Here is a 23,415-nt window from a genome sequence, read left to right on the forward strand (position 1 = left end):
AGGACTGAATCTGATCTCGGTCCATCTGTTCTTGTGGAAGTATCGGGAGCTTCCTGATATGCCCCTACAGGATGTATCGGGGCTTTGACCAGTTCAGGGGGTGGACAGACCTTAAACAACCCCTCAGAACCGGATTTGGAAAAAAAAAAAAAAAGTAAACTAGAACTACCAATACACCTCTATTGACGCATCGGGCATATCGATATTTTGAACCTTGAGTGACATTACTCACCGATAGCAGGGCTTATCTTTTATAAATATGCCCTCTCCATTACTCATGTGTGTACTTAGTCTTTGGCGAATTGGGATCTGCTTCACACAGCACGCCTCAAACCAACTTTACAGTTGCATCCCACCCTGAATTGGGAACATCTCCCATGAACAATAAATATAAGTACAGGATATGTTCCCAATGTATGGCCAAGACATGCTGTGAGGTCAGTGTAAGGCACACATTGTAAGGAGCAGATCTGGACTCGTCTTTGGCACTTCACTCTCTTATTGCTGCATTACATCAATGAGTAATCTTTGCCTGAAAGAGGTCAAAATTACAAAAAAAAAGAAGCACAAAGTCAAGCATGGACCGAATATGGATGATGCTGATTATGATATTCTGCATGCAAATGTTCTTTACACCACTAGAGATGGACTGTAGTTCACAAAGAGAACCCATGAATGATTGTGAACAATAAAATGAATGCTCCATCAAGTGCTGATAAAGCACGTAGCAAATATTTGGCAAAGTCGTAAATGGCAACAGGATGGTTCTTTCGAATTAGGAAAACAAAATGGTATAACCGCATGGAGGTTAAGAGTTTCCACAAAAGTTTTTTGCTTTTGTTTATGTTTTTCGGTATGCACTGCCAAAGCTGATTCAATACACAAATTTTGAGTATCGGCGGGTTGAAAAACTGATACATCTGTTGATATGCACTGATGAGTTTGGATGGCCTCCCCACGCGATGTATTGGGCACACTATGGGAAACGTTTCAAATGCAAAGTCCGGATCTGCCCACGAGAACTCTGCCCACGTTTATCTCAGCCATACACGGAAAACATCTCATCCTCAAAATAGTATTATGCAAGGGGAGATGTTTCCATTTCACGGGGGTAGTGCATTGTGGGTAGGCATGGGCAGAGTTCTCGTGGGCAAGAGATCCAGAGTCTCAAATGCACGGGGGATGTGTGTGAACCTGTGAGGTGCATAAGTGCATTTGAGTTTTGAAGTTTTTTAATATAAATAAATTAAAGTAAAAAAAAAAAAAAAAAAAAACATTTTTCCCATCTTTCTAGTCAGGCTTCAGGCTTTATATCAGGGCCAGACTCAGCACAAGACCTAAGCCCAATGGTCGGACCGGGCTCAGGCTCGGGCTGAATGTTTTATGTTAATACAAAGACAGCCTAGCCCGTCTCGCAAACTGGTCTAGTTGCTCCTCTAAGCAAGTACGTAATCTTGCAGGATACAGCGCTTAGCCTGGAGCAAATGTATTGTTCATCGCAAACCATAGCATATAATGAAAGTATTAAACCACTGCAAGATCCAGCTGTTTATATTTTTATAGATTATAACTGAATAATTGAATATTCACTTAACAAGCAAAATCACACTCAAGACTGGATATTTCCTGAATTGTCACTCAGTTTTGAGGAACATTTTCCTGAATTCATCATTTGATTTTGGCTTCTCATCTCCTTCAGTCCTTGGTTCATTCTTGCCCCACCCAAGGGGTCGGACAACAGCCCTTGGTACCATAGTGGATGTGCTCTTCCCCCTGGATGACACATGAGGTGCAACAGACTCTTTGGAGGCTTCAACAAATCCTTCTAAATCACGATTTTCGTCTGGAGCATCTTCCCCAGCACTTGTTCTTTTACCTGCCAAAGTTGATTAAACGCATTCAAGAAAGGTTGAACCGCTGAACATATTATCAAGATGAATACAGCAGGAGAAATTAAAAGGTTGTTCCATTTAGACTCTATAAACAAATTATAGGTAGATTCTGGAGACAAAACAAAGCTAACATCAATTAAAAATGCAATGGAACTAGAACATGCATGTATTACACATTTATTTCTCAAACGTCAATAGCAAAAATAGAAAAATTAACAGAAGCTGCTTCATTGCAGTCTTTTCTTTTTCAGTGCTTTAATGTTTGTAAATGTCCTACAAGTGTCGCCTTTATGAATTTCAACTGTTTTACACTGTTCCATTGGTGAAACACAAGGACCAAACTGGCTTGGCTTTATTATATTTAATCACAAAAGTCAAAAATGACAGTAAAATCAAAGCACTCTTTATTTCTATGTATGTAGGTATTTGCAGTATCACAGCCCATTCTTCCTTCATAAACCATTCTCTTTTTATTTTTCACAAAATGCTTTTTCTGCTCCCAAATCCCAACTACAACAAAAATGATTTAAAAAGAAGGAAAAAAGTAAAAAACTTGATGACAGCTCATTAAATAGCCCATTAACCCTCACAATGATGCGACAATAGTCAAGAGAACATTTAATTCAAGTTGAGCAAGAGAAGCTACTCCAGGGAGCTTGCATGTTAAAGTCCATTTAACATACATGGAACAAAACAACTGCCTTAAATCATTGGTAAGCACAAATGCGTGGTCTCACTTATTTTGTGAACCTTGAAATTTGTTATTTGGGGGGGGGGGCTCAATAAAATGAGTGATTTCATTAATCAAACAAACAGAAAAACAGCAGATTATATATGGAAACTCACAAATCCACTCTGAACAGTTAAAACTAAAGCAGCCATGATACTGAAAACCCCGTTCTGTCAAGGCATGAGCTACTTCATTACTAGATCTTTTAACAAATAAAAAAGAAACAGAAGCTAGCAGAGTGGTACATAACATCTTTTCATCAAAAGTAGACTTCAGAAGAGATATCAGAGTCAGAGTCCACATGCATAGTTGATCAAGCCTCGGCACTAATGAAGTTTCCAACAAGCAAAACCAATTACTCGTTATTCCTGTCAGTCTCATTAAAAAGTATGTCATTCTCTTATATGGTAAGCTTCTAAATCTACCAAACTACTACAAGAAAAGAGATCAGGCAGTTGTCATCCTTGCCCAGTCCATTGAAAAGGGACATGGTCTCAGTGGCAGTTCAGGAGAAACATCCAATAGAAAAATCAACCATCATTGAACAAAGTAAATGTATTGACAGATGTTTCACAGAAAAATAAAATTCCAATTTTGGTTGAAAAAATGATCAATTGGCTCACTAACAACAAATAACTGTATTTGGGATTTGCAAGTCTAAAATATTTGAACTCCTTGGTCAAAGAAGGCAGTTTGGTCTTTTAATGAACCAATTTTAGGTTGAGTTAACATCTGCAAATTACAAAACTAAGTACTAATTTATTGATAAAAAAAAAAACTAAGTACTAATTGAACAGACTGGTAATTTTCTCTAGGGATGTAAATTGGTTCAGGTGGGGCAGAGTATTTGTTAAATTTTTAATTGGTCCCCAAGCCCAAATCAGAGCTCAATGTAGTTGAAAATTTTCAACTCGGGCAACCTAACTTGCAGTCCAAATTTTCCCACAAAAAATTACACTCTGAATATCAAGTTTAAGCAGCTTGCATTTAGGAAGCTATCATTGATGCCAAAAACTTCGAATCAGGTCATTAAATAAAATCTTCTCTAGTCATCAATAGCTGATCAATGTTAAAATCAGAAAACTTGTAGAGAAAGAAACAGAAAACTCTCAATCAGCAAACGGAATCACTCTAAGTGAAAATACTCACCTCAGCACTTCACAATATGCAAAAGTTCAGTCAAAATCTTCAATATCCACATTTTGCATTCATAGTACATGTAACTCTTTAGAGGTGGCTACCTACTTGGTGTTATCAATATGTAGAGAACACTGATGTGGGCCCCACAGCTACGGTCCCACTGTGTTCATAGGGTAGAAGGTGTTCTAGTCTTTCTAAGGTTAGCTGGTGATCAGTTAGTTATGTCAGTTATTTATTTCAGTCTTATTTTATTTTATTTGTTATGTAAATACTAAGGGCAGATCTGTCCTTTCCATGTAATGAGCATAACCTATAAATACTAAATAAAGTGGCGGCGGCAGAACATTATGCTTCTGTTCCTCCTTTCAACTCTTGTGTTCTACCGCTCTCTCTTCTCTCTTTCTCCTCTCTTATCTATACCTTTTCTTCTATTTTCGAACCTGAAATCCATTAGGGTTCAAGACTGATAGCAGTCCTGAATGTCTACACAATACATCAACTAGTCATTGACTAGCCAATCAACTAGTCAATTGAAGGCTAGATTGACTACATCACTAACTGGCCAGTTGATACTCATGATGTGGTCACCTAGGACCACTAAACATGAACCAGGTCGACTAATCAATTAATGACTAGTCAACCTGGTCAACCACAAATTCATTTAAATCTTTAATTTTGTATCCCTAATTATTAGAAATAATATAGAATATATTTGCATTATGTCATATTTCATGCCAAATCCACTACTGTGAGCTTGTCTTACATTGCCGCTCCCAAGCCCAGATAAAGGAGGGTGCATCAGGTTGGCAGTCGGCACTAAAACTTTAGACAAACTCTCATGATATGGACCCTAATTTGTCTTTTCATGCTAATACTAGGACGTTCTCCAGAAACAACACACTACACCTTAACCAAAGTGTAGTGTAAAGTGGGCAAGGGCTTACTAGGATGGTCCCCGTGAGTGGCCTGCCACGATAACACCTGGTTGTGGTGTCAAATAGGCAATGGTTCTGCATCCTTCTAGACGGGGGCGGATAAAGAAGCTAGTCCAAGAAAAACGACCTCATTTAAGTTTTAACCACTTGGAATGTAGGAACATTAACAGAAAAAACTATGAAATTAGTAGACACTATTAAGAGTACAAGGGTTAATAATATTTCATGTCTACAGGAAATTAAATGGAAGCATAAAAAAGCTAAAGAAATTGATGTTTACAAATTATGGTCTACGGAAGAGGTAAATAAATTAAATGGTCAAGCAATAACAGTAGATAAGGATTTAAAAAAAAAAATGAAATTATAAATGTTAAAAGATTTGGGGACAGAATAATTTTAATCAGACTTGTTTTAGGTGAGGAAATCGTTAACATAATTAATGCTTATGCACCTAAATTGGGTCTAGAGGAAAACATTAAATGACAATTTTGGGAAAACTTAGAAGGATTAATCCAAAAAATTCCAAATGAAAAGAAGATTTTTATAGGAGACTTAAATGGGCATGTAGGGAAAGAAGTATAAGACATTTTTTCTTTTTGATAGGTAAAGAAGTATACGATATTATATGATGCATGAAGGATTTATAGTAGTAACTTATGATAATGGCAATTTTAAACACCTTTTTTCCTTATGAGGATATATCAAATGATGTGCAAGGATTGCAAAGTTGTTCCAGGAGAAAGCTTAACAACGTAACATAGACTACTGGTGATGGATGTACAAATTAGGAAATGGAAGTGAAATAGGGAAGAAAATGTAGAGATAAAGAGAGTTAGTCGAGGGCTATTTTTGTACTTTTACTTTTGTTGAGTTTGGGCTGATTTTAAGTTATTGGGCCCAACTTTTTATTTTTTATTTAAGTTGTTAAGTTAGAAAGTTATTGGGCCTTAGGCCCATTAGTTTATGTTATTTTAAGTTGCGACTGTTCAGCTACTTAAAGTAGCCACCCTACTAAGGGTATTCTTGTAATCTTTCATTCTTTTATTTTAAGTATATAAATCAAGAGGGGTTGGCAGCCAAATCTATTCAATTCTGGCGACATCCCACTCTTTTCTTCTTCTCTCCTCTATTGCTGAAACCTTTCTGCTTCTTCTACTTTTCTTCACAAAGTATTCATCTGAACCAGTTATCAGCAATTTCTACTTGGTATCAGAGCCAGGCCAAAGGTTTCTTGAGGTGCTCTATCATGCAGCCCTAGATCGACCAACTGCATGGTGATATGAGAGGCTGATCAAAGACCTTAGGTAAGCCCAATTTTTGGATTTTCTTTGGTGGATCTGTTCTGCCCTATAGCTGGTCTAGAGTTTCACATCAAATTCAGGAAGAACTAGAGAAAGGGGGAGAGTCCTGTTTCTATAGGACTCTTCAATTTTAACCTAGGAAGTGGCACCCTAATTTTTTTAGGGTTCCTTGGAGTTTTCTGAAGGGGGCGGTTCAAGTCCCATCTGTTTTGGAGGCCTCTCGAGGGAGCAACTGCTTCTTTCTCTTCTCCCACTCCTGTTAAAAGGGAATCTTTTGTGGGAGGACCACCTAGGGTTCCAGAAGGGTGTGTGTGGTGCCTGACAGAATTATTTCTTTTTTCTTCATCTCAGAGTGATTTTCTAACCCTTTGTTGGAAATAATGGAGGGTCACAGAGTTGAAAACAAACCGGGAAGTGAAATGGGACAAGGGAAAGGAGGTGTCGGAGACCTTTCGGGGTTGGAACCACCACTACAATTAAATTGGATGGTACAAACTTTTTAGGATGGTCACAATTTGCAAAGAAGGCCATTGGTGCTCGTGGGAAGTTGGGGTATATCACTGGTGAGGAAGTGAAACCCGAGACTAACAGCTCCTGACGGGTATAGGAAAATTATATGGTAATGACTTGGTTGTGCAATTCTATGCTGCCCCATATAAGTAAAAACTTTGTGTGGGCAAATACAGCTAATGAAATTTGGGATTGGGTTGTAGAAACCTACTCATAGAGTGAAAATGTTGCTACGGCCTATCAGTTGAGGAACCAGGTTATTGCTACCAGACAGGGAGATAAACCTATTGTTGTTTATTTTTCGGCCCTTAAAACCCTGTGGCAGGAGATTGACCATCTGGAGACAATGGTTTGGGAAACTACTAAGGATGCAACTGCCTACCAGACGCTCTTAGAGAAGAATAGGGTTTTTGGATTTCTTGTTGGCCTTAATCCCGAGTATGACATTGCAAGGCAACATATCCTTTCCAGAGATAGTGTTACTCTCTCTCAGGCATATGCCTTTGTATCAGGGGAAGAGAGTAGGAGGAATGTGATGATGAAGAATTCGGGTCTTGAGCAGGCAGCCATGGTCAGTATTGTGAAACCTAAACAGAGTGAACGAGGTGGCAGTGAAATAAGGAATGAAGATAAGAAGGATCTAATTTGTGACTACTGTAAGAAGCCTAAGCACACGAAAGATCCCTGCTAGAAGCTTCATCCTCACCTTGAGTCAGAGTCTATGGGTCAGATTATGCTTTGGCATAATCGTTTCAGACATGTCTTTTCCTTATGTGTTTCTTGTTTCCGAAATTATTTGAGTCTGTTAATTTGTCTAGCTTAGAGTGTGAAATCTGTCAGCTTGGAAAACATTGTAGACATTCGTTTAATGTTAGTAATAAAAGGTGTCCTACTTTTGATGTTATTCATATTGATGTGTGAGGACCATACCATGTTCCTTCTACGGGTGGTTACAGATATTTTCTTTTATTTGTGGATGAATTTTCTCGGTATTCTTGGATTTACTTGATGAGATCCCGTGATGAGGTATTGTCCTTGGTCCGACAGTTTCATCAGATTGTGCTAACATTGTTTGCAGTACAAGTGAAGGTGTTCAGATCATACAATGCCAAGGAATATTTTGAGAAGAACCTTACTTTGTATCTGTTAGAATATGGAGTAATCCATCGGAGCAGTTGTTCTTACAGTCCACAACAGAATGGTGTAGCAGAAAGGAAAAACAGACACATTGTTGACATTGCAAGGAGCATGATGATCACATCTATAGTTCTAGTTCGGTTTTGAGGTGACGCAATCCTCACAGCAGTCTTTTTGATTAATAGGGTATCCTCTCATGTCCTTGGATTCAGCACCCCATTTAGCCTCCTCTCCTTCTTGAGGGGGGGATGTTCCACATCCCTCTCAGGATTTTTGGTTGTGTTTGTTTTGCTCATGTTCTTGGTCCTCACCATTCGAAGCTTGATCCAAAGGCAAAGAAGTATGTTTTTCTTGGGTATGCAAAGAATCAAAAAGGGTATTGTTGCTATGACCCAGTCTCTGGGAGTCGGTATGTTATTATAGATGTCACTTTTTTTGAGTCCACATCTTTTTTCCCAAAGGGTTGTTCTTAGGGTGAGTGTTTTGGAGAAGTAAGTGAGCAGTCTATTCCTCTTCCGGTTCCAATTCCTGTGTCCAGTCCTGTGCTTGATCCTCCTATGTCACCTACCTTACCACCTCCCTTGCGTCCTGTTTCTCAGCGACAACACCTACAACTTTACAAGGAGGTTAATCCCATTGCAAAAAAACCCACATCACTTCCTATCGGTTCCTTGGAGACTCCAGATTCGGTTGACATGGATATAGGTATTCTTCTTGATCCCTCTAATGTTTCAGTTCCTATTGATTCTACTAATCCCATTACAGATGACCTGGACCTTCGTATTGCACTCAAAAAAGGGAAGAGAAAGTGTATTGCTCATTGTATCTCACAGTATCTATCCTACAGTGGGCTTTGTCCTTCTTATCGAGCTTTCCTTGCTTCCCTCGACTCAGTGTCTATACCCAAGGGTGTCAGTGAGGCTCTCTCAAACCTGAATGGGAGACAGCTATGTAGGAAAAAATGGAAGCCTTGATTAAGAATCAGACATGGGAGATTGTGGATCTACCAGAGGGCAAGGAGATTGTTGGATGCAGATGGGCTATATAGTTAAATACAAGGCAGGTGGAATGATAGAGAGGTATAAGGCCAGACTGGTTGCAAAAGGGTACACTCAAACCTATGGCATTGATTACTTAGAGACCTTTGCACCAGTTGCAAAGATGACTTCTGTTCAGATCCTTCTCTCTTGTTGCTACATACTCTTGGCCCCATTTCCAACTTGATGTAAAAAATGTCTTTTTCAATGGGGATTTGCAAGAAGTGTATATGGATCTTCCTACTGGTTTCTACAATGATGTTGAAAAAGGGAAGGTATGAAGATTGAAGAAGTCTCTTTATGGTCTAAAACAGTCTCCCAGAACATGGTTTGATAGGTTCAGGAAGGCCTTGATTGCTTTTGGCTATACTTAGACTCAATCAGACCATATCTTGTTTGTGAAGTGGAGGGGGTCCCTGATGTCAGTTCTGATGGTTTATGTGGATGGCATTGTAGTTATAGGAAATGACCTGAGTGAGATTGACAGTTTGAAGAAGAATCTGCACAAAGAATTTGAAATTAAGGATCTTGGGGAGCTGAGGTATTTCTTGGGCATTGATGTTGCAAGATCAAAGCATGGGGGTCCCTGAAGTCAATTCTGATTGTTTATGTGGATGGAATTGTAGTTATAGGAAATGACCCGAGTGAGATTGACATTTTGAAGAAGAATCTACACAGAGAATTTGAAATTAAGGATCTTGGGGAGCTGAGGTATTTCTTGGGCAATGAGGTTGCAAGATCAAAGCATGGAATTTTTATTTCTTAGATGAAGTATGTTCTGGACCTTTTACAAGAAACAAGGAAACTTAGAACAAAGGCAGCCAGTACTCTTATTGCTCAAAATCACAAAATTAATGCATCAGAAGGTGAGCTGGTAAAGTACATTGGGAGATATCAGAGACCTGTGGGGCGGCTGCTATATTTATGTATAACAAGACCAGACATCTCCTATGCAGTGTGTGTGGTGAGTCAATACATGCATGCCCCACGAGTCCGACATTGGGAGGCTATTGGCAGGATTCTTGCTTATCTGAAGGGACACCTAAATAGAGGCATACTATTTGCTAACCATGGACAGTTGAAGGTAGAGGCTCACACAGATGCTAATTGGGCAGGATGCCTTGATGACAGGAGATATACATTAAGAGTTTGCACTCTTGTTGGGAGTAATCTAGTTTCGTGAAAAAGTAAGAAACAGACAGTTGTGGCAAGGTCAAGTGCAGAAGCTGAGTACAGAGCCATGGCACATAGAGTTTCAGAGCTTCTCTGGACCCATTCCTTGTTAGGAAAAATTGGTATTGAGGTAGAAGAACCTATGATGTTGTACTGTGATAATCAGGTAGCAATTAAAATTGCCCACAAACCAGTTCAGCATGATAGGACAAAGCACATTGAAATGGTCAAACATTTCATAAGAGAAAGGGTGACTTCAGGGGAAGTTTGTCTCCCATACATGCTTCTGATTTGCAGCTTGTTGATGTTCTTACAAAAGGTGTTGCAAGAAACAAGCTGGAGCACAATCTACGCAAGTTGGGAATGTGTGACATTTACTCCCAACTTGAGGGGGAGTATTGAGTTTGGGCTGATTTTAAGTTATTGGGCCCAGCTTTTTATTTTTTAGTTAAGTTGTTAAGTTAGGAAGTTATTGGTCCTTAGGCCCATTACTTTATGTTATTTGAAGTTGTGAGTTGTGACTGTTCAGCTACTTAAAGTAGCTGCACTATTAAGGGTATTCTTGTAATCTTTCATCCTCTTATTTTAAGTAGATAAATCAAGAGGGGTTGGCGGCCAGATCTATTCAATTCTGGCGACATCCCACTCTCTTTCCTTCTTCTCTCATCTTCTCTATTGCTGAAACCTTTCAGCTTCTTCTTCTTTTCTTCACAAGGCATTCATCTGAATCAGTTATCAGCAATTTCTACTACTTTCTTTCTTGTACACAATCTTATGTATATTAAGGGAAGATTTGTCCTTTTATCCTTTTTAATATAAATATCATTCACTTGGGTGTCGACAGTCACTTTTGACACACCCACCAACTGTTGTTCCCTCTCTCTCTCTCTCTCCCAATCTGACTCCGACATGGTATCAAAGCAGGTCACGATCTGAAAGCTTTGTTTATACCTGTGTTCTTTCTGCGCTTTTGGGGTCTCCCTAACAGTATTTGGGAAACCTTCAAGTGCCCTTGAATCTCTTTATTAGGGCTGCTTTGAGAAGATCTATACAGACCAGTTTTCTGGACTGTTGCACCATCAGAAATACTTTTCTTCTCAGATCTCCTCTTAGAAACATCAGATCGGCCTAAATCTTTAGAACCGGTGTCACCTAGAGGAGTACTATTGATGCTCTTTGGTTTGGTTTGGATCGGGTTTGATCTAGAAGGGTTTTGATCCATTTTTGGGTTCGGAAGACTGATACAATTTCCTTTTCTGGACATCTACTGAAAGGTACTTCTCTCTACTTTCTGACTTGAAGTCTTTCTACTCTCTTGAAAGTGTGCGCTGCTGTTTTTAATGGCGTCAAAAAGAATGGATGTTCTCCCTATCAAGTTCAATGGTATGAACTATGCTTTATGGAAGTTTAATTTTCGTTCCATGTTGAGGTAAATGGACTTTGGGGATACTTGGATGGGTCTATAATTAAACCTGATGATTCAGATACCAAGGCCCTTAATCAATGGAAGATTGATAATACAAAAATTGCATCATGGATCCTACGATCAGTTAAAATTGATACTGCAATTCCTATGAGGGGATACTGGACTGCATGTGAGATGTATGAGTACCTAGAGAAAGTATATCAACAATCAAACACCCATAGACAATACCAAATAGAAGTTGATATATTTTCATGTCATCGAGGAGAAAGGAAAGTTCAGGAATACCATGTAGGATGAATTAATCTCTGGACAGAGTATGAGCTAGTGCATATGGGAAAGGATCCTTCAGATTGTTGTGTTAAGTGTCTGAAAGAGCATTTTGATAGAAGGAAGATTATGCATTTCCTAATCCTAATGCATCTCAGACCTGTATTTGAAGTTGTCAAGTCTAATATTCTTAGTCGAGGGACTCTCCCTGATCTGGATACTGTCCTTGGGGAAATCTTGAGAGCAAAAGCTAGGTTTGTTACACAAACTACTCTTGATGGAAGAAAAGATTCAAACTAGATGCTGTTTTGCAACAAAACCTAAGGAGAAGAAGGATTTTTCCCAAGTACAGTGCCATGAATGCAAGGCGTTTGGGCATGTTGCCTCACACAGAAAGAAGAAGAACACATGTACTTGTTGCCAACAGTCCGGACATGTCATTATAGAATGTCGCATTCAACCACAAAAAGGTGGTGGGTCAAATCAAAATAAAGGAACCTATAAAGCTTATCATACTTCCATAAAGAGTTCAAATGCCTCTTCTATTGCTTCAGTGGCTCTAGACAGAATGATACTTCTGGTTGTATGTCTGAAGAAAGGATTCGTAGCTCATGTCCTCGTTTATCTCTTCCGCATTTTTTGCTATTGGTCTATCTAGTAAGTCTCCTACCTACTGCCCTTCATCAAATCACCGTTGGATTATTGACTTTGGCACTTCTAACCACATGACGGGGGCCACATTTGGTCAGTATCCCAAAGCCCATCTCCCTAATAAACACATTGTTATTGCAATCGATGGAAAATTAGATATACTTGGTTGTGATGATTTACATTTATCTACCTCTAAGTCTTATTTTCACCTACCCAAAACCTTATTTGTACCCAAGTTAACCACTAACTTGTTTACTCTGGAGTTTGAGAAGAAAGCTGATTCTATTTCTACTTCTTGGTTGCTTTCTACTACTTCTGGTTTCGAGTCTTTTAATTGTAATAATGATCGGCACTTGTGGCATAAATGCCTTTGTCACCCTTTTCTAAGAAACTCGGTTAGTTCTTTGCTTTTGAAAGTTCAATTTCTATGGCTTCTCTTAAAAATATTAGTAAAGCATGCATTACCCGTGGTTTATGCAAGAGCCATATTTTATTATTTCCTTTTCATTTTAGACATGCTACAACTCCTTTTTATTTAATACATAGTGTTGTATGGTTGTCTCCAGTTATTTCTAGATTGGGATACAAATGTTTTGAAACTATTATATTAACTACACAGTTTCTTGGACTTATTTTCTCCACAAGATAGAAGTTTAGTTTATCCTATATTCTAACAATTTCAGGCTTATGTTTCCACCCAGTTTGAAGCCAAGATGTGTACTACAGTCCAATTTAGGGGGAAAGTACTTTGATGGGGATTTTCATATCTACTTGAAACAATAAGGAATCCAACCCCAAAAATCCTTTCATGATACTCCACAACAAGATGGGGTGGCAGAAAGAAAGAATAAACATATTTTGAGTGTAGTCATAACCCTCTTGTAAGATTCCCATGTACCCTCCTGGTTTTGGGTGGAGGTGACTAGGATTGTTGTGTATGTCATAAACCTTCTTCCTTCATCTGTCCTAAATAACACTTCTTTTCAATGCATCTTTCACAAATCTCCAAACCTATCTATGCTCATAGTTTTTGGCTATGTGTGCTTTATTCACCTTCCACCCCATGAACGTACAAAGCTAATTGCATAGGCAACTTTGTGTCCCTTTGTGGGGTACAACCCTGATCACAAGGGATTTCTTTGCTATGATCCCACAGCCCACTGCATTCAGATTTCTCATTATGTAATTTTTCTTCGAACATGTTAAATTTCCTACTCCATCTACCTCTTTGTTGCACAACTTTGATTCTATAGATACTCCAAGTGCACTGACATCACCCTTGTAGCAACTTCAGAGTTACCTCAGGAGGCAACGGTCTACATCAGTGATTAGTCTCAATGCCCCTCTCCTCTCTACCACCACCTATTGATCCAGTTACTCCACCTATCCCTGTAAGTTCATATGATCCTCCACCCAAACCCATTGCACCCACTTTGCACCGTTCCTCTAGAATTTCTTATCCACCTGACCGCTATGGTTTCTCACCAAACATAGGTCCTTTCCTGTTGTTTTATCCACCACAGACAATCCAATATCTTAACAACAAATTGTAGCAATTCCACATTGGAAAGATGCCATGGACTCTGAGATCCAAGCCATTCTTGAGAATGACACATGGGACCTAGTTAAAGCTCCACTTGAAGCCTCTCTCATTGGGAGTCGCTGGGTTTAGTCTATGAAGTTAAAGTTTGATGGGAGCCTAGATAGGTTCAAGGCTAGGCTTGTTGCATAAGGCTAGGCAAAAATGACCATAGTACAACTCCTATTGGCTATATTTGTAGCAAAACATTGGACAATTCATCAGATGGATGTAAAGAATGCATTCCTACATGGGAAATTGAAGGAGACCGTGTAAATGAAGTCTCCTCCTATTATCATTGATGTCGGCTTTATTCAGAGTTCTTCAGATCATTCCCTGTTTACCTTACATTGGGAGCAGGGATGACAGTTTCTACTTCTCAATGTTGACGATATACTCATTACAAGGAATGATGCAAGAGTTTTTTATTTGAAATGACTGCTTAGTGAATCTTTCAAGATGGACTTAGGTCCTTTGACTTATTTTTTGGGGCTTGAAATAAGCCATAATTCCTAGGGTTACTTTGTGAACCAACATAAATATGCGGTTGATCTTGTTAGAAAGGCCAACCTCAGTGACTCCAAGACAATTGACACTCCATTGGAAAAAAATCTAAAACTTAGTGACTCCTCTTGTGTCATCCCCAAGACAACCACACCTATCTACAATCCATCAGGTTATTAGACAAGGGAGATCGTGTTTTAAAAGTGCAAGGCGCAAAAAAGGCGTAGGGGTCAATTTGCGCCTGAGGCACAAGGTGCAAAGCAAGGTGCATGCACCTTTGTGAAGCAAGGCGCAAAAATAAAATAAAAAATGTCAAAAAAATAGAAAAAATGCAAAGAAATAAAAAATATTAAACATAATATTAATAAAAATATAAACTTTAAATTTTAAAATAAAAGTTTTAAAAAACCTATTATCTAAAATTAAAATACATAAACATTCACATGGAAAGCATATTCAAATGTGAATTAAAAAAAAAAAATCAAACATATAAAACATTTTCAAACAAGTAAACCCACAATCTCTTTTTTCCCTCAATTGCATTACTTAAAGTAGCTAATGTGATGTAAAACATATTACATTCCTAATTCTACGAGCCACCTTTGTGCCACGTCCCTCGAGGTATGCCCGAATAAGTCCATGTTAGGGTCTTAAATTCTTAGCACTCACACAAAAAAAAAATAATGATCTTATAATTTTAATTGTTTTTAAGAAGATATTTTAGTAGGATGAATGAAGGAACAACATTACCAAATAAGGGGTTCTCAGAGCTTCGGTGAGTGAAGAAAGCAAATCGAGGGGCATGGCACAGGGTCTAGGGGCAGAGCACCCGACCCAACCGTTAGGGTCAAAAAAATGCAAAAAACGCAGAATTTTAAAAAGGCACATGCCTGGGCTAATGCACAAGGCACATCAGGCACATGCCTAGGTGCACCAGGCATGCAAAGAGATGCACATAGGACCTAGGCAAGGCGCCTACCCTAAAATGCACCTCGCCTATGCACCTAGGCATGCCTTTTAAATCATTGAAGGGGGGACTTTATCTCATGGCCTCCATTAGCCTCACTATCTATGCAAATGTTGATTGGGCTAGATGCCCAAACACCCGATGATCTACTACAGGTTGGTGTGTTTTCTTGGGCAACTCTCTCATTTCATGGAAGTGCAAGAAACAATACATAGTATTAAAATATTCCACTGAAGTTGAATGCAAAGCCATGTCCTCAGTGTGTAGTGAAATTATGACTCCAAGCTCTTCTACATGACATCCTCAACGAGCCATCACCCTCTATTCCTCTCTTTGCAGACAATGTAAGCGCAATCAAAATTGCATCAAACCCTGTATTCCATGAGGGCACAAAACTTATCAAAGTTGATTGCAACTTCATTCACGATCTACTTCTTGCGGGTACTATTCACTTCCACATGTGCCCTTCGGCCTCCAACTTGCAATTCTACTGACAATGGCAATGACTTGGGCTCGACATATATTTCTCATGAACAAACTAATGCTTATCCTTAAGCATCAGTTTCAGGGGGAGTAAAGATAAAGAGAGTTAGACAAGGGCCATTCTTGTACTTTTACCTTCTTTCTTGTACAATAGTTTATTTTGTACACTATCCAATGTATATTAAGGGCAAATTTGTCCTTTTATATTTTTAATATAAATATCATTTTCTTCATAGTCTCCCCGTAGGTCGATATCACTGTGTCCAGTTCCTTTAACCAACCAACTACTAGTTTAAAATCCTCTTCAATGAGTAATCTTTCGGAATCCCCCACCCCGACCAAACCCAAGTAATAATATGTCCATCTTTATTTTCGAAAATGCTTATTCTAGAAAGCCTTGGGTTTCCCTATATCGCTGCCATCAAAGTTGAGTTTAATGAAATCTTCTTTGGGTGGTACCCAAGCTGAGACAACCCTTCATTTGTTAGTTGAACTCTTTACCACAGCTTCCTAGTTCCTCCAAACATTACCATAAGTGAAGAGAAAGTTTCCAAAGATTTTATCCAATGTATAACCCTTTGCACAATGCAATAAAAAATCCCACCCTCATCAAGGTTCTAAATATCGACACGGGCCGATACGTCGGTATCGGCCTGTGTCGGTGCTTTTTTTTATGTTTTACTTCTTTTTTTTTCTAAATCGATTCAGAGGGGCTGGTTTAAGGCCAGGCTACCCTCTGAAACAGTGGCTGACCTGATACAACCCCTGTAGGGGCATATCGGGAAGCCACGGGCACGATACGTGTCAATACTTTGAACCTTGACCCACATCTCTTTCCCCTCCAAGGAAGATTCTTGCATTTATCTCCTCCTAGACCATCCAAACCAAAGTATCCTTGATACAACTCCATATGATTCTACCCTCTACCCTCCTCTTTGGCAACATAAGGTTGCACATTCAAATAAGCTACTAACAAAAGAATGAGAAAAACCTTTCCCAAATGCCGCAACAAAAGGAAAGGAGATTAGTAAGTGGTAGCAACTCTCTCTCGTAACTATGCATAGGATACACTAGTTTGGGGAAATACACAAGAAAGGCTTTCTTTCTTGCAGGTTGTCCATGTCTTTTAACTTCCAATAGAAAACTTCCCAACCAAAGAGCACCAACCTTGGGCAGTATTGGTCTACATCAGATTTCTTTAGGGAGAAGGATTGGGCCGGGGGAGCAGAACACAAAGTCATGAAAAAGAAGGTACAAGAAAACAATCCTCTAGGATAAGGAGTCCATACCCGACTATCTGGTTTGAAAAGTTGCAAAATAAAGGAATTAAGAGGTTTTCACAACAAAGCAACCAATTCAATCTCCTGGTCTCTCAACCTACTAATAAATAACAAAATTTCATTAGCATAAAACCAAGTTACCCCTAAAAGTGTAACTGGCCCATAAGTACAAAGCCAAACTGGCTCCACAAATAACCATAGCATTGCATTCAAGAGTTACAAACTGAATCCTAGACCTCGTTCACCCCAATCCAAACATTCCTTGATTGCTCCTATTTTAGCTGAGGCATCTGCCAAGCTGTTTGCATTTCTAGGAATCCACTTGAATTAGCTATTCAATTTTCGACCTAGAAAAAGAGCCTCTCTTACTATTGATCTGGTTTTCCATTGGATGTTCTCCTTATTCCATGCCAGCACTGCAATTAATTTCAGCACTTGTATTAAAGCCTGCAACTCTTCTTTTAGAGAATTTGTAACTCCTATTGGTCCTGAAAAGCTTGGCAGAAAGTTACTGCTGCAGTTCCTGATTACTCCAATTCCTGGTTCCCCTTTTGATGATGTGCCAAAGAATTTGTAGATCTATAAAAGGCAACAAAAGATAGTCCTATACATATATTTGATTGGTAAGATAGTCGTGGATATGAATCCTCGACGACTATTATCTGAGACTAGGGGTCACCTTCCCACTTCTAATAATTCATCCAGTTGTACTATTGTTCCTAGTGATCTTGATGCATCCATTGCTTTATGCAAAAGAAAGCATCAAAACAGAAGGGCTACTCATTGTACTTCTATATTCCTATCCTACAAGCATTTATCCTCTCAATATCATGCTTTTTCGTATTCTATTGAGACCCTTCATCTCAAATAGGAAGCTCTAAAGCAAGAAATGGATACTCTTGAAAAATGAAACATGTAAGCTAATTGATCTTCCTAATAGCAAAGAACCTATGGAATGTAAATGGCCATTTACCATAAGTATAGAACACATGGGTCTATTGAAAGGTACAGGGCTAGGTTAGTAGCAAAGGGCTATACATAGACTTATGGTGTAGAATATCAAGAAATATTTTGTTTTAGTGGCAAAAATTAAATTCAATGTGTGTTCTCTCACTGGGAACATCCTACAATTGACAATTACATCAACAATATGTGATAAATGTATTTTTAAATAGAGATGTTCAAGAAGTGTATTATATCACCACCACTTGGAGGTGAAGGTAAGTTATGTTGTCTCAAGAAGCCCATTTATAAGTAGTCACGGAAGGTCTAGTTTAATGGGTAGATGATAAAAAAAAATAGGTCTAGTTTAATAGGTTGCTAACCATGCTCTATTCACTAAGCTAGAGGAAAGAATGATAGTTGCTCTAATTGCCTATTTTAATGATATTGTCGTTATAGGTAATCCAACATAAATTGATGGCCCAAAGATATTTATAGCTGTAGAATTTGAGACTAAGACTGATTAAAATGGTGTCAAACTTGGGCCAAGTCTGATTTGACCTGTTAAATCAACAAAGCTGTGACTTAGTGGCCTTTTTGGTTTTCGAACAAGTTCAAGTCTGACAACATTGTTTCCTAGGTATTTAATTGACATGGTCTAAGAGGATATTTTTCTCTCAGGTAAAGCATATGTTAGATTATCTGAAGTGAAATTGGGAGTCAAACAAGTAGACCCAACTGATCCTAATCATCAACTAGCAGATGATCAAGGAGTGTTACTCAAGGATTATGGCATGAACCAAACGTTACCGGGAAAACTCCTAAAGTTGTGTTCGACTCTGCAAAAGACCTCCTACATAGAAAGTGTAGTCAGCCAGCATATGCACAAATTATATGCATCTCATCTAGAAGCAACTAAGAAAATAGTCTTATTTAAAAAGTTTACCAGGTAGAGGAATCTTATATGACAACCATGGACATCTCATAATGGAGACACATACAGACACCATCTGGGTTGGTTTGGTTCAATCTATGATACATAATCTACATAAGTGTAATATAGTTGTTTTGGAGGCAACATTTAAAATATCAATTTCAGTGTCAATGAATATGTCGGTCATCCAAATATAAGAAACAAGTCAGAAATGGCATAAGAAAATATTTTGTAAATTATAGACATAGTGGAAATATTTTGAAATGTGTGGAAATATACAATGATATTTTATTAAATCATAAAAGCATAATTATGGCCTTCTAGAATTTAATCTGGTTCCAACCCATCAAGCAAAACCAAGAAACTAAGGTTAATAGCCAAAATAATACATTGTGAAGTTGTCCTATAAACATTAAGAGCTAAAACTAAATGATAAAGTTAAAACAAAACCTAAACTCAAAAAATGTGCAAATTAATCTAATACGGAAAAAAAATCTTTTTCTAATAGTAAACCAACCAAGTAATGTATTGCAGAAACAAAAACTAAGATTTAATGTCACATACAAAAAGAATTTCTAACCAGCTAAAAGTAGTTATCATCTGCAATACTATTGCCAACTCATCATGTAACAATACTATCTCACATACTACTACGCATAGTGCAGGTAGCTTTCACTGGGAAATATGCCAATTATAGTAATATTTCAAGATAATACCCATGGAAATGGAAATGCCATATAAACATCAGGAATTATACTGACATTTAAACCATAGTTGGAGGTAATTTAGTGTCAGAGAAATAAGATCTCAGGTAGTCCACTCAAGTTTTCAGCCTGAGTACACATTGACACTCGGTGGTCCGAAGCTGTTGTGGTTGTAATTTCCCCTAAAAGATCTGGAAATCATTATTTTATGATCCTATGAAGTTATACTAGGATCACCAAGCTGCTATCAATATTGCAGATTCTCTTGCTCAGCATGACAAGACCAAGAATATTGAAGTTGATAGAGATTTTATCAAAATGAGGCTCACTGCAGAAGTTGCTTACACTTTGTCAAATCAAAAGAAGCTTTAACCAAGAAGATTTACTGAGGGTGTCAATAAGTCTAAGTTGAAAGAGAGTTTATGTAAATTGGGCATGCTCAATATATCTATTAGGGGTGCAACTTGAGCGGGTAAGGTTGGGTTGAGGATCAATTCAAACCCAATCCTAAGACACAAACCTCAGGTTCAGGCCTAGCCCAACCTGATGTCATGACTGAATTTACCAACCAGGCCCAATCTGAGCTAAACACAACAAAACTAAAGCCATGATGACATGGGTTAAACAAGTTTGCAAGTATATTTGAACACTTTTTGCACATCCATCTTTATTGGGATTTGTAGCCCAATTTAAGAGTAGAATGCATTGAAAAAATGCACAAATGCAATTGATAAATGTAAATATAAATATTTTATATGCATTATATAGAACTAGAAAGGATATTTTTATATAAATAAAATGTATAATTTGTGTGTTTTTGCACATGTTTGTGCATGGGTGTGAGTCTAGGCTAATCATATACATATGTAAAGAAATAAAGATAGCTTAGGGTATATGATAATATAAATGTGTTACATACAAATATACATGTCGAAAATGCACAGTATACATATCCATGTCATACAATGTTGGACAAGACCAACCCGAGTTTAGGTCATACCCAAGACCAAGTTTCCTGGCCTAGGCCCATCCCAGAGCCCAAAAACTCAAGCCCAACCTTTACAAAAGATCAGGTTGGTTGGGTCAAGCAAATGGACAGGCCCACTCAAGTTGCATCCCTAGTATCTATGCCCAACTTGAGGAGTGTGGAATATGTTATGTAAAAACCTCAATGATATCTGAGTTATTTGAATATTATTATAATCCAATCTGCCTTTGAATTCTGTGAGAATAATGACTATAGAAGTAAGACAGAGATGAGAAGAAGAAGAAGAAGAAGAAGAAGAAGAAGAAGAAGGAGAAGAGAAGAAAATAGAGGAGAGAAATCTGGTTCAAACAAGAGAGAATTCTCTCTCTCTTTAGTGGGCCAGATCAATTTATATGTTTCTATTAAATAATAAAAGGACTCCTTTGCCCCTACTTAAGTGAGGGAAACAACTACTAATAGAACATTACACATCAGCAACTCAAACATAAACATAAAGACTAAAATACCTGTACACATTCGACATTAACACTCCCCCTCAAGCTGGTGAGTATATATCATATAGTCCCAGCTTGTTACATACGTAGTCCACTCTCCCCCGACTCAACCCTTTGGTGAACAGATCTGCCCATTGGTTTCCTATGTTAACATATGCAGTATCTATCACTCCACTCAGCACCTTCTCTCTCACAAAGTGACAGTCAACCTCTATATGCATGGTTCTCTCATGAAACACCAGATTAGAAGAGATATGGACTGCAGCCTGATTGTCACAATAGAGTTACATTGGAGTGTCAATAGAGTATCCCATCTCCTATAGATGATTTCTCAGCCACACTAATTCACAAGTAGTATGTGCCATAACTCTATATTCTTCCTCTGCACTACTTGCCACAACTGTCTGTTTCTTACTTTTCCACGTCACTAAATTACCCCCAAGGAAAGTACAATAGCCTGCAGTGGATCTCCTGTCAGATATAGAGTCAGCCCAATCAGCATCAGTATATCCCTCTATTTCAAGTTTTCCTCCAATTCTATATATCAAGCCACAAGCAGGAGCCCCCTTTAAATACCACACAATCCTTAGAACTGCATCCCAATGTGGAACCAAGGCTTCTGCATGAACTGACTTACCACACTAACCGCAAATGAAATATCTAGCCGAGTAATGGTTAGGTAGTTTAGTTTACCGACCAACCGCCGGTACCTTCCAAGATCTTCAAACTCTTCACCCATATCACTGCTCAACTTAGTATTTGCTTCCATAGGTGTTTCAGCTGGTTTGAAGCCAAACAATCATGCTTCTTCCAACAAATCAAGAACATATTTCCTTTGACACAAATTAATACCATGCTTAGACCTTGCTACTTCTATCCCCAAGAAATACTTTAGTTTACCAAGGTCCTTTGTCTAAAAGTGTTCTTGCAAAACGATCTTCAACCTATCAATTCCCACTATCATTCCCGATAATGAAATATCATCTACATATATCACCAATAAGATCTTTCCAGCCTGAGAGTCATGACTGAAGACTGAGTGATCAACCTGGCATTGTTTCATACCAAACTTCTTTACCAGCACACTAAACCTACCAAACCACGCACGGGGAGACTGTTTAAGTTCATAAATGGCCTTCTTTAATTGGCACACCTTACCATCCTCCCCCTGAGCAACAAACCCCAATGGTTGCTCCATATAGACCTCCTCACGTAGATCACCATGTAAGAAAGCATTCTTGACATCAAGCTGAAAAAGAGGCCAATCATACATAACAGCTAGAGATATCACAACACGAACTGAACCAATCTTAACAACCAGAGAGAAGGAGTCCGTGTAGTCAATACCATATGTTTGGGAGTACCCTTTGGTAACCAGTCTAGCTTTCAACCGCTCTGCACTACCATCAGGTAAGTACTTAACAGTGTATACCAACTTACAACCAACAGCCTGCTTACCAAGAGGAAGTGTGGCGAGGTTCCATGTATGATTATGAGTTAGAGTTGGGAGTTCTTCCTCCATTGCATGGCACTACCCTGGAGAGACAAGAGCTTCCTAGACATCCGTAGGGACAACAACAGAGGATAACAAGGAGATAAACTGGCGATGGGAAGCAAAAAGGTGAGTGAGAGAAACATAGTTAGAAATAGGATGAAGGGTGCAACTGCGTTTACCTTTCCACAAGGCAATGGGAAGATCAAGTTCAAAAACTGGGGTTGGGGCTGGTGTGGGAACAACTGTCGGATCTATAGATGATAAAGGAACTGGAGGAGGAGCCGGTACATGTTGGCGATGTGTATACAACTGACGAATAGGTGGACGTTCAACAGGTGGTGGCACCGGAGGTAAAGATTTGGTCACAGCTGGAACAAGGGGAATGGGATCCACAACTGGAAGTGGAAGAGGAGGAGGTGGTGGGGAAGAAACATCACCTGACCCCAAGAAAAACAGAGTGGAATCAAAGAAATTAACATCAACACACACAAAGGAACGTCGAGAACTAGGATTATAACACTTATACCCTTTCTGGTCCAGGAATAGCCAACGAAGATGCACTTAATGGACCGTGCATCTAACTTGTCCCTTCCCGGTCCCAGATTATGAACAAAACAGACATACCCAAAAACCCGTAGAGAAAGGGGAAACGGAGACAAGGTAGGAAACAAAGTGGTAAAAGGAGAATGACCATCAAGAATGGATGTGGGCATCCGGTTAATCAGGAAGCAAGAAGTAAGCACATCATCACTCCAAAAAGGTTTGGGTACATTCATATGGTGCATAAGGGATCGAGAAGTTTCTAAAAGGTGACGGTTCTTTCTCTCAGCCACCCCATTTCGTTGT

At 38.7% G+C, this 23,415-nt stretch overlaps 1 protein-coding gene across 5 annotated transcripts in view; it reads right to left on the bottom strand.

Annotated features, from left to right (window-relative positions):
- Positions 1-1,524: 1,524 nt before the first annotated feature.
- LOC104593909 (uncharacterized) overlaps positions 1,525-23,415 on the bottom strand; it is an 89,904-nt gene continuing 68,013 nt past the window's right edge. For 4 of the 5 annotated variants that reach the window (XM_088887794.1, XM_088887793.1, XM_088887792.1 and 1 more), the window contains one exon: positions 2,611-2,990. In XM_088887794.1, coding sequence (XP_088743920.1) covers positions 2,626-2,990 — 365 coding nt within the window. In that variant the 3' untranslated portion in view covers positions 2,611-2,625. Of the gene's footprint in view, positions 1,877-2,610; positions 2,991-23,415 lie in introns of those variants that run through there. The other variant, XM_010254001.3, reaches the window with a different exon arrangement.

The sequence above is a fragment of the Nelumbo nucifera genome, chromosome 5 (genome assembly GCF_055504915.1).
Source record: "Nelumbo nucifera cultivar China Antique chromosome 5, China Antique-T2T, whole genome shotgun sequence".
In the NCBI taxonomy this organism is placed as follows: domain Eukaryota; kingdom Viridiplantae; phylum Streptophyta; class Magnoliopsida; order Proteales; family Nelumbonaceae; genus Nelumbo; species Nelumbo nucifera.